The sequence below is a fragment of the Corvus cornix genome, chromosome 2 (assembly GCF_000738735.6).
Source record: "Corvus cornix cornix isolate S_Up_H32 chromosome 2, ASM73873v5, whole genome shotgun sequence".
Taxonomy (NCBI): Eukaryota; Metazoa; Chordata; class Aves; order Passeriformes; family Corvidae; genus Corvus; species Corvus cornix.
Window position 1 is genome coordinate 29,453,707 of NC_046333.1, and position 18,907 is coordinate 29,472,613.

The window sequence follows — 18,907 nt, forward strand, 5'->3', positions numbered from 1 at the left end:
ATGGGCACATATAAACAGGTCATTGTCCTAAATCCAAACAGCTAGATTTTTCACCATTTTCAAAACTCAAATGATGTCTTGTGGAAATTGTGTAAGAAGTAGTCTTTTCAGCAAATTGAACTGAAAAGGGCTTTGTGTGTGCTTCTGAGACTTTATTTTGTTTAAAAGGTATCTTCTGTCAGGACTAAAATCACACCAGTATATAGAGCTTTATTTCTCCCTACCCCTCGATGGGCAGAGCTTTCCCACTACCAACACAGAAAGAAGAGCTAGATGGCAGTAACATTTACCAAGAGCCTTGCTGAACTAGAATAGGTACCCTTAGTTATGCCTTATTTCTACTTTGAAAGGCTCCACTGGAAAACTCCAAGGGAATTCGTAAGAGGATATTTATTACATACACTGTAGTACATACCCACAAACTGTACTTCAAGTTCTGTTACATTTCCTTCCTAATGGAACATAATTTACTATAAATAGATGTCTTGATCTCTGTATGTCAGGAACACTGTTCAAGGTTCAGAATTTATTGTAACTTTCTATATTGATATGCCTTTGAGAGCCCATCAAGAAAAAAAATGCCCAGATCAGCTACATAGCGAGAAGGTATTGAGCAAAGATGCTCAGCACATACTTTTAATAAAAATGTGTTTTGTAGGTTTACTTCCCTCGTGGCTGGTTCTCCCTCCTCTCCCATGTTCGGAGGTCCATGTGTAACACATTCCAAGGCCATCTTTCCACATGTGGCACAGCAATGCTGGTGTGGCACAGTACTGTGCTGGATTGCACAGCTTTTTGCTGCAGAGCCTTGTGTACCTGTGAGACATTCTAGGATCCTCACACAGGGAACTTTGCATAAATAGAAAGCAGTTCTTCATCTATGCAAAACCTGCTCAGAGCTTTGGGACCAAACACATCTTCTTTGTTTTCTGCTACATCAGGCTGTCGGTTTTTTCTTGTCTTTCTAAGTGATGCTACAAGAATGTATAAAAAATAGATGGTAGAATTAAGTGGGGCCAGACCTCTCCAGCAGTGCACTAACTTCTTGTGCTGTTAGAAGCTCTATGGCCCTTTGAGCTGCTTTATAAATGTTTCACTGGTAGATATGGGAAGTAGAAAAGGGAGAGAAAGAGAAGGTAAAAAAGTGTATTTGGCGATGTAGCTCATCAGATGCATGCTGACTAGGTCAGCTTGGGTAATAATCTGAATCAAAGTGTTTATTGGTTTCTCTTGTAATAGTGCCTAGGCAGGAGCCACAACTCTGCACTTGCAGGTAGTGTAGTAAGGGCAAAAAGGCTTAAAAAACAGACAACCTAATTACACTGATTAGAATTGCTGTGTGCTGCTTACACATTTGTTACTTGTGTGCTGGTCTGGCCACAGTTTTTACCTCAATGTTATTTATTTTTGCTTATTTTCTTCTAGATTTATAGAATAATCAATTTCAGCTTGTTGGGTACTCATTAATGGTGCCTTGTGTCACAGATGAGATTATTTTAGTTGGTGAGAGACGAGCGTTAATAATGCCAAGGTTGTGGGTTGATCCTCATATGGGCTTTTCACGTAAGAGTTGGACCCTATGATCCTTGTGGGTCTCTTCCAACTCAGAAAATTCTGTGATTCTGTGAAATATGCTTGAAAATAGACATTCTTTACATCGTTTCACCTAGTGGAAAAAGCGCTTCTTTAGTAGTGGCACATAATTTCCAAGAGAGAAATAGTATTATTTTCATCACTATGTGGCATGCTTCTGCCACAACCATGAGAGATAAGTTCTGAAATGAAAACGGGTAACTAAGGATTAAATTCCTGTATCTTTTTACTGTTAAAGAAATAGCAAAACACAAATTACAAGTCATTGATGGTAAATATATCTTCAGTAAATGATAACACACAAGATATGGGCAACATCTGTGAGATTCTTGGCATACTGTGTGCTAGTTATATAGATTTTGAAAATGTTTAAGTAATGTGGGTGAGCAGCTGTATTGTTACTGTGTGAATGCTTAGTGTTAAGGATTTGTACACTGCAATGCATCTGTGCTAGAATGGGTTCACCTGAACGGGCTTGTGTAATTGTGGTCTTCATCTTAAGTCAGCAGGTTCTGTGGTCAAGGCAGATAGATACCCAGCATGCAGATATCAGCTGAAGGTCTTGAATTGGGCAGAAGTTTTCAAATGTTCCCACTCAAGAGTGGCTGCTGTGAAGTGTTCAGCTGGGGCCAGAATCTCAATGAGAGCAAAATGGTTAAAACCAGTTGAAGTAAAAAAAGGACCTAAAAGTAACTTTTTTGCAGTCTTTCATTACAGAAATACCTGAGGGTAAGTTGACAGCAGGAGGTTGCTGCATCAGATCTGAAAGCAATAATATAAATGTTGCTATTAGGTAATGATAATACTATATGCTGTAATATTTATATGACTTTGTGCTAGCTTATGCACTGAAATTTGGAACAATGCAAAGTAGTTGTAGTGTACATTTTTTAAATACTGTGATTGTAATTATCTTCTGGTTTTCTCCCCTCTTTGTTACAGGGAGAAAATTGGATTTTAGTCATGAGAACAAAGACATATTTCATTTTGCAATCATTGCACTCCCCAGGAATTGGTTTATTAGGCTCAAATGCACAGGGAAGCAAAGTGTGATGGCCTAACATCAGAGGGTATCGGTGTGCTGAGCCCCAAGGGACCTGCAGGGGCAGGAACACGTTCACAGTCATGGAAGCTGATCTATATTGTTTTAGCACTGATGAGATGAGAGCTGGCAGTAAATTTGCATCACTTGTGGAATGTTTTAAACAAAAAATGTGGGTCTTTAGCAAGGTGCCTTGTTAGATTGGGGGGTTTTGTTGTTTTTTTTAATTATTCTTTCAGTATCTAGTATCCATCACTTATTTATGGAGTTAGAGAAGCATGGCACTGAAGTTGCTAAATTAGCACAGTCATATTCATGGCTCTTTGTTCTTGTCAGTCAGGATTGTGAGTGGGAGGCTATTAGCTTCTGCATGAAGTTCCACAGAATTGATAAAATATGACTGAAGTAACTAAACTGTTAGCAACAGTGGTTACAGTGTTTGAAGAGCCTTGCAATTGTTTCTTAGATTATAAGGATTATTCAAAAATGCAGCTCTTCACTGAATATAACAGGAATATTTTATTGAAGTAAGAGAGAGTGAATATTGCGGTCAGAAAGGAACCTTGTCTGAGTGACGTGGTCTACAGGTAGCATTCAAATGCGTGAACTGGCTTTTGTACAGCTTTTCTACTAACTGTGGAAAATGCATGTGCATGTGTGAGGTTTTTTACTTACTATCAAATTTTTGAAGGAGATGTTGCTAATGGCTTGGTCAAGCTACTTTTTTGAAGGAGAGCTGGATGAAAGACCTATGTGACCAATACAATTATTTTAAGCATTTAAGCTAGTCCTTAGCCGAGTCCTGAGGATATGTCCACTTTGTCAGAGATGACAGTCACTGCTCACTGCCAGCTTGTGAAATGTGGCTGCATAAGCACTAGCAAAGAAAGGACATTATCGAGCAAGAAAGAAAAGGGAAAATGCAGGGACTAAAAAATCCATTCTTGTATAGTGGATCATGTAAGGATCTAATGCAAGTAATTTTCAGATCATCCGTCTTTGTTGTGTGTCCTTATGTGACACATAATGTGGTATGTGGTGGACTTAGGTGTTGTGTATTTATCATTCTAACATGATTGCAAAGACAGAAAAGGTATGGCATAGTTCTGTGTGAAAACCAAGAAATTGTTTTAGTCATGCTCAAGATTTGACCAGTTTCCACCAGTTTTCTCACACTACATGTTTAAAGTGTAAACCCCGAAAATAAAATGGTTTGTCTGGTTTGTAGCCTTGAAACTCATTGTTAGAGTACTGATGCAAAACCCTCAGTACTCTTAGGAATGTAGCACTGACATGTATATCATGCTAGTTTTTAGGGACACTAAACAGCTCAGACCTCATATAATTGTTCCTGTTTTGGTTAGAACTGAACACAGACATTCCCAAAAGATTAGTAATGCATTTTCTGATAATTTTAGTTTGATTTTTTTTTTTTGGTAGCAAAAGTCAAACCCAGATGTGCTTTGGTTCCCAGTTTAACCGCTAGACTCTTAAAATTAAGTACCTTCCTTCCACTTCCTCTTCACACCTCTCAGAAGTTTTTCTTTCCCACCTCTGTTTTCCTTCCTCTCTTTTTTATGACATAAACTTGTAATTTACAGGCAATTTTTTCCTAGAAAAAACAGATTTTTAAACATTTATCATTGTTCCTATCTGAAAAGGTTGCCTTTGAAGAACGTGGTGCTTTGAATAACGTGGTGCTGCTCCCTTTTTTCTGTCCTGTCTGTCCCCATAATTCTTTGCTCAGCTCAGTATGACTTCTTCCACCAACTTCAGGGGTCAGACATTAACCTAACAACCCAGGGAAAGGTGATTGGAAGTGTCCCAGTGCCTCTGGAGCAATAGTCCTTGATACAGTACAAACATGATGCTCCCATGTGTCCTTTTCATTCACTCTGCACTACCATAGAAGAAAGGAAGCCGAATTCCCCACTGTCATGTAAATATTATATTAGACACTGCAGTGAGGCTTTGAAGTGTTAATTCCCCTCTAATGCAGACAGCTGACAGAGAGGGATAGTTTTGATTTGGTTGTGACTCAGGCTGTTCCAATAAGTCCTGGCAGAATTAAAACAGCTGGGAGCAGATGCTGGTTTCCTGGGTAGTAAGGGCATTTTATATGATTTTGGAGTCATCTTAGCTGGTGTTTTAGAAGTGAGACAGCTATCTGGGGGGCAACTTTGAGAGGCAACAGCTGTTTTAGAGAGCAGTGGCAGAGCCCTGTGCTCAGCTCATGGATGCCAGCTGCCAGCTTGTCTGTCAGCCCACAGCAACACACTGACTGGCAGCAGGGTCTCAGCTTCTTCAGCCTGCAGCAGGGCTGGATGAGATCCTGCCACTGCTCACCACTGCAGGGGAATAAAGGAAGGAGACTGGAGATGGATGGTTTTCCACCTCAGGCCACAGGGACATGTGGCCTGCTGGTGAAGGGAAGCTTGGCTCCCTGGCGAAGGAATGCTTGGCTCCCGAAAAAAAGGGACCCAGGAGGTCCCTTCACCCTTGATCTCCTGATGAAGGGACACTTGGTCTCCTGATGAGGAGATGGGAGAGGGACAGGAGTGACCACAAGTGGTCCCAGCCCCCCAGGAGGACCAACAGGGCAACAGGCCAGGGCTAAGGAGGGGGCATCTCTCACAGCAGCAGCTTCAGCTGGGAGGAGAGACCCTGGCCAAGACTTTCCTTCTTCCTTCTGCCTTCTCTCCCAATACCCTTCTCAGAAAAGATAATTTTCCTGCCTTTTGTTCTTTGATGACTCCTTCACTGACTCCTCCATGCCAGCCTTTCATTTTAATGATAGCATAGCAGTGAAACCGAGTCATGTTAAGGCCTGAAGGTTTCCAGCTTTAATCTGTAATGAAATGTAAAGAAACCTGTCAGGGTCTGACACAATCTCAGTCTCTTTCAGAGCAGGACTTGGGAACTGAGCTCTGGGGATCAAGTGTTCAGACCAACCGCACTTTCCAAAGCAATGAATTGTTTTGATTAATTTTTTTCCCTCTTCAATTTCCCATAGAAATTGGGAAGATTGACCAAGATATATATAAATACAACACCCCAGGATTCACTGGCTGCCTATCGAGAGTCCAGTTCAACCAGATTGCTCCACTCAAAGCAGCTCTGAGACCTACCAACGCCTCCTCTCACGTCCACATCCAAGGAGAACTGGTGGAATCCAACTGCGGAGCGTCTCCACTCACCATCCCACCAATGTCGGCCGCCACCGACCCTTGGCACCTAGACTCAGGTAAGGTGGGGTTCATGTTACATTAACTCAGTGAAGCAGTTCGGAGAAGAAACCAGTCTGCCTTCCTCTGTAAAGAAAAGCAAAAATGAGAGTTAAGTGATTGATAGGTGAATGTAGGGCTATAATGGTAGGAAATGCAAAACTGGAATGACAGAGATTTGCCACCACTTTTAAATGCAGTTACAGGAGGGCATTTTTCATTTTTTGCCTTTTTCATATACATATATATTCTGCTTATTTTTCTTTTCTGTAAGTCTTACGCTATTTAAATGTTGAGTTTTGACCTAACTGCTGTGATATCATTTTCTCTGTAGTCAGCAAAAAGCTTCAAGTACATATAGAAAAGGTACGGTAGCGTTTCTTATGCTGTATTCCTAATAAGTAAGTATATTGCAGTCAGCTTCATACAAAAAAAAAAAGTAAATCTAATTTTAGACATAAATGTATTTATGTAAAGTGCTGATTTGTTTACTAAAATGTCTACCTTCCGTAGGCTGTGTTTAATGGAAAATCCCATTAGTCATGGTGGCACTCATGCTGAAAATGCTGGAAGCCAAAACAATTTGCAGATCCCAGAAATCTCACCCTAGTTTGTGACTGACAGTCCCTGAAACTATACATTGTGGCTAACTTTAGAGGATTTTTTTCTCTTTTGCTTCTTGACTATCAGGTTAAATTAGATTCATGGGGTCAGGTGTACATTGACACCTCCCTTGCATTGTGTCTTCACTCTGATTTCACTTGTAGAGTGTAAATTAGAACCTGTTCTGGCAAATTTGTTGTGTTTGAAGTGGCATAAAATTAAGATGCTAGAGGAAAATCCTGGTCCATAATGATTTTGATAATGATTAGTCTTTGTGTTTGGGGATGCATCCATATGCCAGTTTTTATGTAAGAGGAGGCAGGTATATGTCTTTCTCAGAAGTACATGTCAAGGTCGTACCTTTGAGGTCTGTTTTTTTGTGGGTGGTTGGTTGGTTGGTTTGGTTTGTTGTTGTTGTTTAGGGGTTTTTTCCTTGCAATGTCAAGAAACTCCTTGCAGCATTTCCTTTCATCTCTTCTTCAGCAGAAAAGTAGGGCAGGTGCTTCTAAGGAGAGACAGAGCACCTTGTAGAGCTGAGGCTCCCAAACATTAATACAAACAGTATCATTTTTTAAAACCTGTCATTCCCTCCTTGCTGCCATGCCATGCCATTGTAAGATTTCAGTATGTCTCTTACCCACTTAAGACGTGCAATTTTCTACCTGAATTTTCTTCATCATAAATTAGTAGTCCCTTTCTTCTCTGAAATTAGTAGACCTGTTTGTACCTGAAGGTCATGGTCTGTGCTCCTCTTTCTATACAAACACATTTTCTGAAGGATTGCTCACTGGGTCATGTCTTTAAAAAGCATGCCATTATCTTCTTGAGGATGTACTGCTGCTGTGAATCATGTGAATCTAATCGGCTTTGGTTGTTAAGTTTTGTTGGTTACTTTTCCTTCCACTTCATTTCACTGCAAGCTAGTAAAAGACTATGGTGGGTTTTACTCAGGATATTTGCACTGTTTTAATAGCTCCTGCAGTTCAGAGAAAGAGGTTCTGTTTGTCCTTGCCACATGACATTATGCTTGACCTTGTGTTGGCTCAATCTCGGCTTGGAAACTTTGTTGACCTGACAGATTACAATTTACACTTTTTCTCCTGGATTAATTGTGGTACTTGGTCGCAGAGACACCATGAAGGATGTCAGGGAACATGCAGCATGCCAGTAGGTTGGCTCAGGCTGTCTGTTAACTTCTGCCAGGAAAAAATAAATTTCATTGCCATTGTCAGACTTAACTGTTTCAAGTCATGAGCAGGCAGACCTCAAGGGACTCACCTTCATTTTTGGTAATGATTAGTGTTAGTTAGACTGGGAGCTAGGAACCCCTCCTCTTGTCCCCTCCAGTGATCCACAGCAGTAGAGGGAAAAGATCATATTGCTTCAAAGCCTTCTAGTGAGGGACTGCTGTACACCAAAGAAAGCAACGTCAGGTGAGTTACGGTAGAAGTAAATTTCACAGCAAAGGAGTGATGTTTCACTGGTTCAGGAGTAAAAGGATATTCAGGTGTTGTGAGCTATGTCTGACTTCTACTGTGGATGACATTTCCATGGTACAAAGAGGTATCTCAGCAACTCATTATCAGTGTCAGTAAAAACAACTCAGTCTTTGTGAAAGTATCAGTGGTGGTCTGACACAGATAGTTCGGTCACAGGAAAAATATATACTGTAGACTGTGTAACCTTGAGTCATCAAAGTCATAGCCTGTCAGTCATCAAAATGATCTTCATGGCTGCTAAATTAAAATGCTGGGGTTTAGTGTCACTTTGCATTAGTAAATTGGCAGTTTTCACTGAGGATTTTTTTATGTTTCCCAAACCCTGCTTAAGAGTTTCTAACAAAAATCAAGTTAAGAGAGAAAATGGAGGAATCCAAGATATAAGTAATTGGCTCCAGAACTAGAATAGTCTCCATTTTCTCAGTGTGAATTTACTCTTTCACTAAACAGGCTGAAGGGACAAAGACAAAAAGCAGTTTTGAAATTCACAGGAACACTTGTAGTGATGTTAAAGCAAAAGCCACTCACACTTTGCCACAAAGAAATGGTTGCAAATAACATGGCTTTGAAAGCAGCAGTTACTATGTGCAGCGTTTCTCATTTCAAACATGTTTTTGTCTGTAATTTTTAGTGTTATGTTACCTATTTAATTTTAAATAGCTCTTAACAAAATATGAGAGCGAAGGATGAGTGTTTCATAGCAAAAATAAAAAAATCGGGAAAAAAATTGTGGGAAGTATCATGTGGTTCAAATCTCATTCAATGTCATACTCTGAACTCATCCTGATTCATATTTTGAGTCAAGTGTAGGTTTTTAGCTTTGTTTCTCAAATATTGCGGAATCGAACTTTGAGGATTGAAAAATGTTGTAGGAGGGGGTCAAAGATAAGTGTCTAAATAGAACAGATACACCAGACAACAAATGTAATGATCCTTTCACCTCTCAACTGCAGTGCTGGATCAGACTTTGCAGATAATTACTAGAAGTTAAGCAGGTTCTGCCTGATGGGTGGCCTACATTAAATGTTTTCTTTAAACTCTTCTGTGTAGCTACTGCACGAACATGTCCAGCTAGCTGCAAAACATTTTGGATGCCCTAACAGAGAGGCTAAAGGGAAAATCATAATGACACACATCAGTCACTTGGCAGTTGACCTTTAAAAACTAGTTCAGGGATTTATCAATAAGAAGCCCTGTCGATTTTCTCCCCAGACAAATGAGCTATACAGCTTGTCGATTCACTGCCTTGCACTTTCTTTTAGCCTTGAATACACATATATTTCACATTTACAATATTAGATCTTTTTAAATTCCTTTGTTATTGTAGAAGTCCCACTTCCCTTCCTCCCCACCCCGACTGGCATTTTGCCATGCTCCTGGGACATTATCTTAAACCATGATCTTGTTCAGCTTGTGAGTATTCCCACAATGCATAGTCTTTTCCTGTTGCTATGGTGATCCTTTCTTGGTGATGATGAAGCACAGGAATTCAACAAGTCATTCTTTTCTGGAACGTGACTTTCTGGTGATTTAAAAGAAAAAGGTCAATAATGACATCTAGGCAGATCATCAATATAGTTCACTTCCTGTGTTTTCCTCTCATCTGTATTATCTCAGTTCATGTCAGACAATTCAGTTTGCCTTGGTTACATCAAAAGGAGTGTAGAAAAGAGGCTAAAAAGAGCCTGATCAATGAACATAGTATTTAAAAATTATGTGTTCTGCCTTTATATATTGTCCAAACCATCAAATTACCTATCTGGCATACAATTGAAAACAAATGTTTTAATTTCTATATCCTTTAATTGTATTGGTGTGCATTTTAATATCTGTTACTGTCACATAGGTAAAAAAAAGCTAATCGCAAGGAGTTTTTAATATCTCTCCGTTCAGATTAGTTAAGATATATGTCATTGATAACTGATGCCTTGCTTATTGTAGAAAAGCAAACAGAAGCCCAAACATGATTATTTTTGTAGTAAAAAAATTCCGCACCTAAAATGCCTTGTAGTTAATATCAGAAGTTGCGTATTATTGCAGTGACATTGTTCGGTATGTGGGTGCTTTTGCCTAAGATAAAGGTTCTACAGTTTACTAATGGAATTTCACCTCTAAATTTTCCATATTTATATAAACAAAGGATAAAAGAAACCCATTACATCTCTGTTTTAGGTAAAATGTGCTCCAGCTTGCCAAACTACCCAATCTTGAATTGACTAAAAGCAGGAGATCCCAGAAAAGCAAGGTACATACAATAGTTGGCAAATTATGCTTTAGCAGCTCTAAGCTGTCATGGCACTCTGTAGCTGCAAGATGCATTTACTCTGAGTATGAACAGAATGGCATTTAGAGTATTTAACATGGGATTTAGTTAAACCTATTCAACATATCATGAATTAAATGGAGCAGGATTAAGTGCTACATCTGCAATGTTCTTCCGAGTGGTGTGACTTTTTTCTGACTGTGTATGTTTAAACCCTAAATGCTCTTTATTTTTTTGTAGTAGTTGAAAGGTCTTGCCTTTCACAAATCAACAGCTTACTTTGAAACCTATGTTGAGCATGTCTGGTAAAATTATGTACCACTGTCATCAAGATTAAAAAGCTGCTTGCAGGATTCTCTCTCTTTTTGTTATGAATTCATCCCTCTTCCTTTAACAAGTGATGGCAAGAGAAGGGAGCAACAGCATTGAGCACTGGCCATACATCCAAGCTCACCTATTTTGCCAGCTAATTTCTTTGTCAAGTGAAAGAGAGCAGCAGTCAATTTCTGCACCAAGAGAAGGTGTCATTCATGTTACTGGTGGCAGTCCTGAAGGTCACCTTCCACATTCAGACGCTGTCAGTTGTGTCGCGTCTCATCCCCTGACCACTGGTACCACATCTCAGAGGGCAGAGCAGCAGCACCTGAGGAGAAGGCTGGGACAGATGTGTGCTGGTATGGATGTGGCTAGGAAGACAGGAAATAGCTTTTGCCCTTGTCAAGGGCTTGTTACAAATGACACAGTGAGAAAGAAGAATCAAAGGCATTATATGTGATGGGTGACAATGCAGCCCACAAAGTGGTCTTTAGTCAGAAACACATGAACCAAACACTCTCCTGGCCACAGACATTGAAAGAGTCTTGTACACATCAGTGAGCAAGATGCTCATCCAAGAGCAGGAGCATTAAAGTTGATGGTGACATAGGACATAGCACTCATTCTCTCTTTTAAGGGATGGCAGGGGAGCAGGGTCGCTTCCCTAGGCTTCCTACAAGGGGCATGTAAGGCCAGGCAGGAGGCACAGAGGAGCTGCACCACTTCTGTTCATGATGCAGCCTTACACATCTAAATTTGATCCTAGTGTTAGCAAAATTAGAAATAGATATGAAGGCATTTGCTAGAGTGAAATGACGCTCCTTTTTTCAAGCACATCAAACCTGTACTGCAATCAGAGAATGATGCCAGATTCTCTCTTCAGGCTTACTGATTAATCGAGGTGGTTGGTTTGGTTTTTTTAATTAACATAGCATGTAAACATTGGGAGGCTGTTTGTCTGCCAGTAAGCTAGCTTAATATTTATACTCTTTATACAAGAGACTGAAGATGCACTTGCAACCTGCCCTGTGGGTCAACAGGTTCCTCCACTGCCAGAGTCTGATGCGTTTCTGTGATTGTTTACTCTGTTGAGAGTGACCAGCATTCATCCCCCATGCTCCCAATATAAATATTGTCTCAGAAGTCCATGGCCTTGACCTGAGTTGTTTTCAAACAGGAAGGTAGCATTTTTTGTCAGTCTGTCAGGAGGGATTAAGTCTAGCAGAAACTCATGGCTCAGTTTCTAAGCACCAAGTATTTCTTGCAGGCAAGAGGGTGAGTGGTAAACATGTAGATGCAACAGTTTCTATTTTTCTCCTGCCCATCAAACAGCTAACTAGGAAGAGCATCTGTCTGAAATTTGGCACAATCAATGCTTCATCCTTAAAGGGTTTAATTATGGTGCTTGAATTACTGCAAATCTCTCTATTGATTTGGAATAAAAATGCCTCCCTCAATCTCATGTAGCTCCTTCACACAATTATGCATAGCTCTCTCTTCACTTTAAGACTATATAATTTCAGTGTGGAATTTCTGACACTCTGTCTAGTGCATCAGACAGCTGGCAGACTGCCAAGCTTGTAAATTCTTCTGGCATTTGTTGACAGACCAGTATTGTAGCTGTTTCGTAAGCAGTGATTTGAATATTAATGCTGCTACCTAATGTCAAGAGAAGGTGCTAATTCTAAAAAGAGAGTCTTTTCCATCCTCTGCAAAGACTGTATTTTTTACACAAGTACTGATCTTAACTAGGAACATAGGGATGGCATAAATTAGGGGGAAAATGGAGTAGAGAATGAAGCATTTAGATGCCTGAGCACTTCATGTGACTGCTTTCTTTTTCATTTCCTCAGGCAGAATCACACTTACTTCCTGTGTAAGAGGTAATTCTAGATTGAAGTCAGGTCATTACAGCTATGAAAGGGTGTTTAGGTTTAAACTCTCCAATCTGACTCATTTCTTATCCCCAATCCAAGCCTTTCTTTTTTTTTTTTTTCCTCCTTTTTTGTAGCTGTCAAAAGTTTATAGGCTTGTTTGCTGTTCTTGATCATTGGGGTGGATTTTCTTCTCTTTTTTTTGGGGGGGGGGGAAAAGGAGGGGTGTTTCTTTCACATATTCCGTTCTGGGTCCATTATCCAAGATTAGCTATATACAGCCAGGCTTTGATCAGCACTTAACTCCACTGTTCCTTCGAGAGCACCAAAGTACTTCATCTTCTACATTAATTTTAAAAGGAAGTATTTGTGTATCTTCCTTAACAGGTGAAATGTAAGTACTGCTCATAAAATTTTCATGGAAGTGGTATCTTAGGCCAGCATGACTCTTGTCTGGAGTCATAGTGAGACTCAGTGTCAAACAGATGTTGCTACTAGGAATTAAAAGATAGATGAGTTTAGGTCTTTTATGGATGAGGGTGCTCTAATGTGCTGCAAATCAGCTGGAAATCTGGCAGAGCAAATGTTCAAAATACGGATTCTGAGATCCAACTTGCTGAAGTTCAGCTGCAGATAAACAAAATCAAAAAGTGATGCTAAATGTCTATTCTCCTTTTAAAATAGAGAATAAAATTCTGTAGTATACAAGTGCCAGATATTAGTATTATAAAGTGTCTTGCTTTACCACTACTTTGTACAATTATGTGCTTGTGTGCAAAAGAAAGTGTGAAATGACCATACAAAGGGGGAAGCAAGGGAGAATCACCTAACCCGTCCCAACAGAGAGTGAAGGAATGTTTTCCCTGTCTTGTATTTCACCCAGGACTGACTGGGAGAGTTTAAGCTGCAGGGGTGGGTCTCCTAATAAGGCACAAGCTTTTCTGTCCCTTTGCCAGGAAGATTGCTTTTCAAGACCAAAAGAAATAATATTGTACAACTCTCTTGGTGTAAGCCATTGATAAAACTCCATTTCCTCCCCTCCTTAAGAGTATGGACAGCAAAGCTCACCTGCAGAAGGAAATTAAAGGGCTGATAACACAGCCCTAAATTCACAAACAGCTATCCGGACTGATTGGGTTGTCTGCTGTCTAGTGCTGAGAGTCTGTATTGTCCCAGTTCATTGACCATGGGGCATTCACTTCATTGTCTCCCAGCACTGCCATTGTTCATTGTTGGCAGCTCCATTGTTTATTCCAAAATTCATGCTTTTTTTTACAGAAACATCCAACAATACTTTTCTTCTATAAACCCCACTTACTTTCCCACACTGTCTCAGGCGTTTGCATGCAGACTGGTGTTCAGAAGTCAGTGTTTCTATTAAACCATCATTTCAGAGGATTTTTTGATTTATACTCACTTCACACTGTAATAAAAAGATGGGATTGGAGACCCTTCATACCAAAAATGTAAAACCACAGGTTTTGTGTTTTCCATTATCTCTGTGCATGTATCTCTCTCACTCTCAACAGAACTCACCAGCAGCTGACATAAAAACCACTTGAGATTCAATGAAATGTCCTTAGGGGAAAAAAAATTTAACCTTTCAAAATGTTTTTGATTTAAAAGAACCAAGTGACAACACTCGGTTTAAGTAATTGGTCCAAATAGCACTAATGCATTGGAGGATTTTTTGTCACTTATATTAGGGTTTTTTCCTCTCTATCCCCCCCCAGTCAAGATGGTTGTAAAAGATTGAAGAAATTAGTGAATTTTGTTCCAACATGGAGATTTTCATGTTCCAAATAATTAGCATTATTGGCAACAGAGAGAAGAAGATGGCATTTTTAAAATTAAAAGCCCCAATTTTCCCTCTAAGCTGCACGTCTGTTCTGGTAGTTCCAGAATTGCCAAGTGGGTGTATTTTTTCCAATATCCGGTAACTTGTACTAAAAAAAATTTATTAAGTCTGTGACTGTGAAGATTTCTATTTCCATAAAGTCAGGAAAATGGTTCATAATAGGGACATACATGTAACCCTCTAACACGACACATGAGGCATCACTAAAAATTCAAGGAGTGAGCAGCCCATGAAAGAGAAAGCAAAGTGTACTGTGTCCCTTTATGTAAGTTAGGTTCAGGATGGTGGTGTTTGAAGCAAACCTGATGACCTGCTGTGGAAAGACAGGGTGCAAAGGTCAGCATCACCCAGCTTGGATCCTGGAAGGGAACCAGATGAAGTGATGCTCGTAAGCCACAGAGGAGCTTAGCATTTCCTGAGGCAGAGCAATCTGTCCCTACACTGGCTGCAGGTTTTAGAAACAAGTCTCTGCTGTGCCGTGACAGCAAACTGATGGCTCTGTGCCACAGCTGCGTGAGCAGAGGATTTCAGGGAGTTGGCAGGACATTTCTTGGGTCAATATGTAGCTGTTTTCCAGGATAGATTAGAAAGCTTTTTGCTCTGTGTTTCATGTTTTGAATCACACAAGTGAGACCCTGGCTACTTGGAGAAACCTAGGGAAGATTCATTTTAGGAATTACTCTTTACAACCTATGAACAGCACTCTGTAGTCTTCTGTGCTTTTACCAGAGGATCTGTATTACTGCTGTCCCTCTGTTGGTATGCTCTAACGTGTTCTTTTCTCTTTTAGTTCCTGAATTTCAGCAGCAATGGAAGAAAAACCCTTGTTAGTTGTCTTTTTGGCAAAGTTGCTTAATATTGCATTAATATTGAATGTGACTGTAGTAAGATCAGAGAGGAATCCCCATGTGTTTGAGTGATGTAACTCCTATCTGAAATAGCTGCACTTGGTACCTGTTGGGGACAATAATCTGTTAAGTTCATCTTGGAGGATCAAGGACTGTACCCTCATATGTTCTTTTCAGCCTAATTGCTGTGGCAGGAATTACCCTTTTATGGCTCTTAGACCTCTGGTCTGTAGCTCTTTCTGATCTTTTGAGGAGCTACTGAAGAATGTCAAGGGAACTTTCTACTAAGAAAAGAAACTAGTTAGTTGTTTTCTTTTTCCTCTATCCATCTGTAGTAATACTTTAAGTAAAATAATTGTATAGATTCTTTTTCAGCAAGATATATTCTGTAACTCCACACTTGGCTGAGATTTTAGATACAGTTTTTCAGTCAAAACCCTGCCCATAATACACAAGCAGGTCTCTCGGTTACACGAGAATAGTAGAATAAGAATTCATGAATGATGGCAATAATATCTGCCAACACTGCTGCAAGTGCTTTAAACAAAAGATTCATGAAAGTCTAAGCTCCTTTTCTTCCCTGCAGTGCTCCTGGTTCTCCAGCAGCTGCAGCAGGGCACAATTTAACCAATCTGGTGATGAGCTCTTGCTGAAATACAGTGTCCGCTGCTCCCAGATTCATGTTCCTGTTTCCTTTTTGTCAGAGGTGGGAGTCTCAGAGTGAACCACATGTGCCTGTTGCTCTGGACAGCTCCTCCTGAGTCTATAAGATGACTGGGTGCAATGGGCAGCAGCTGTGGGTGGAGACATTGGGTCCAGTCCCAGCAGCAGCTCTCAGACAAGATCAAGGATGGAGCTCCACATTCTGCATCATGCCCTTTCTTATCCTGCATTGTGCTTCCGTGCCTGTTGGACATCATAGGCTGTGGTCTTCCATCTGCCAGGAATCCCTTGTAGCATAGCCACCATGATGTGGCAGCTTGGGAGGGATTGTACTGCCAAGAACAGCAGCTTTCCTCTTTCTTCAAGCTTCACTGGTGCCATTGTCCTCGAAATAACCTTTTAAAAGAAGATAAAATATAATATTCAATTCTAAGGGAAGAAGGAACATGACCATTGTAGATTTTCAGATTTCTTGTGTGAGGACACAGGAGACCAACTCTCAACCAAGTGGCAAGTGCTAGGACTTGTTAACTGCCTGTGGTGATGTTCAGATGACAAGGGACCTCCTTTTGGGTTAGAATGGCAGAGGGGAATTCCTTGTGATTTGGCAAACTGATGCTTTCCCCATAATATTATTTGGCTTTAGGGTTTTCCTTCAGATACAGGGAGGGCAGGTTTAAAATTAGGATTTCCCACTGCCAGCCCTTCCCTTTTAGCACTGCAAGGGTATGTTTATGGGTCCTGTGCCAAAATGTCTTTATTAACAGTCTTCCACAGTTCTTTGGAGCAAAATCCTCTGATATGGAACCAGGTATTTATTTTTTTACGATTTGTAGCTTGATTCGTTTCAGAGAGGTGCAGAAGAAGGTTTTCAGAAGCCAGAGCACCAACAAATGTCAAAGACACGAGTGCTGCTGGCAATATCTGCTGGACAGGGCCCCTCCACGGAGCTCTGAGAAGTGCGCTCCTGTTTGTCCCACAGGCAGCCAGCCAAAAACTAGCTGCTGAATACACAGCTGGTTCGACTCTCTCCCAGAGTAGGCACACAGAGGGCTACTCTAGCCCCAGACCTCCTTTCAGGCCATATGGCAAGCTGAAACCGTTTATTCTTTTGTGCAGCTGCTTTACAATAGAAAAGGAACTTTATTATGGATTTTACTCCATGCTAACAGAAAGACAGTTGAATTTCCTCAGCCAGTTTTTGGTACACTGAATGCATCACCAGTCTGTAAAGGCAATTGATTTTTTTAATACAGTATCACCTAATCCATCAAGCAAGGAAAATACAGCTGGGTTTTAAATGCTGCCCTAAGAAGTAGTTCATATCCTTGATTATTTTAACTTTCTCCAGTTAAGCCACTTTTAGCAACATTTTCTCTATTTCAAAATCAATGCCATAGTCCAGTGGCAAAGAGGCAAATGATTGCAATCACTCACCCAGCTGCTTGGGTTTTCTTAGTCACTGTAGTGTCTAGTTGCTATGCCTGACTATAAAGAAAATGCTGATAATAAGTTCAATTGATGAGATGGCCTTGAAAAGCCTCTGTGATATTTTCTGGAGGTTAAAACCAAGGCTTCCACCCAATTTCATCGCGTTCTGCTGCAAGGAGTTTCCTTTTCAGGTTACTCGCAAATCAGTGCTGGCACATCTGCCTGTGTTTCCTCTCTTTATCTGTGTGCTGGAGGCTCTCCTCATCCACAGGCTCTCCTGCCTGCTGTGCCTCAGCTCCTCCAGCTCACAGTCTTGCTCCTCAAGCTCCAAAGCAGCTCCAGCAGTGGCTCAGCTGACACGCTGGGCTTTCTCCTAGAGTGACAAAAGTGCTGGCATGTGCTCTGTGGGGTAGCTGCTCTATGGCTCTGACCAACAGAAGCTGCAGCCCCTCTCTTACCTTGGACTGCGCATCAGCAAAAAGGATTCCCATTTTTCTTTCAAAGAGCTTGAGGTTGTATACAATGGTGGCCACCAAATCCTGGAAACTTCTGAAGCCTTTGATGGGTAGCACTGACAAAGGCAAAAATCTCTGCAATAATATGATCACACACTTTTAAAAATAGAGGGGATTGTTTGGTTTTGTGCTAATTTACCACTTAAAACTTACTGACTTTATGTTAGTAAAGGACAAAATGTCCTTCTGGATCAACAGTAATGCTTACTGAGGGTATCTCCTTTATTTTAATTTTATTTTTGTTACGAGGAGGAAGCAAGTAGTTCAGAGGGATTAGATAATATTGAAAGATGTTTTTTCTTTTTATTCGTCTATAGATAAATATCTAGTGATCACAGTTTTCTTTAAGTTGTATCTGAGGATGGTGGGTGTATTTCTGAACTTTTACAGAAGTTCCACTGCTATTACAACATGAATCTTTAATTCTCTATTTACAGCGAGTGCTGATTTCCCATACAATGGTCAAGCTATAGGAGATGGAGTTAACAGAAACTCAGCTATTATTGGAGGTAAGAAAACTCTCTACTTTTCCAAGATACTTTGCAGTATGTCTCTGATGGCTGAATTGCAGTTGCTAACAGGGGTAAATGTTTCCATATCCAGGTTTAGGTTTATTGCTTTAGTTTTGATTTGCTGTGTAATTTTCCCTTTCTAATTTATATTTTTATTATTACTTATAACTTTTCCTTATACTTTGAAACTTTACAATGCTGAAAGGATAGCGTTGCATTCCTCAGAAAAATTCAGGCCACATCTGAACAGCCTCAGTTCACCTGCCCAACGTAACATAAAGCATCATAACATAACTCTGGCTGATTACAAGATTTTTTTAACCTGAACATTTCATAGCATCTTCATCCTAGAAGATTCTTATGCCTGTGGAGAAGGGCCCGAACAGGAGCAGTGCTGTTTTGTCACATAGATGCCTATGCCTAAGAGGATACCATTCATGAAGCTTCTCTGTAACAGGGTCGAACCCAAAACAGACCGTTGTAGGGAGACCAATTAGGGCTAAAACTGATGATAAAGCAGTAACATCTGCAATTATGGGGAGACAGCGCCTAGTGGGTGGCATGAGCCAACAGCCAGCCGAGCCAATTTTCAAGGACGCGTAGACGAGCTATGATAGGTCTTTACAGCCTTTGACTAGAAAGTGAACATCAGAGGTGGAATCTGTGT

At 40.4% G+C, this 18,907-nt stretch overlaps 1 protein-coding gene across 1 annotated transcript in view; it reads left to right on the top strand.

Annotated features, from left to right (window-relative positions):
• CNTNAP2 (contactin associated protein 2) overlaps window positions 1-18,907 on the top strand; it is a 1,031,909-nt gene that overhangs the window by 1,002,115 nt on the left and 10,887 nt on the right. The window contains exons 22-23 of the mRNA XM_010398652.4: window positions 5,649-5,879; window positions 18,166-18,237. Coding sequence (XP_010396954.1) covers window positions 5,649-5,879; window positions 18,166-18,237 — 303 coding nt within the window. The remainder of the gene's footprint in view (window positions 1-5,648; window positions 5,880-18,165; window positions 18,238-18,907) is intronic.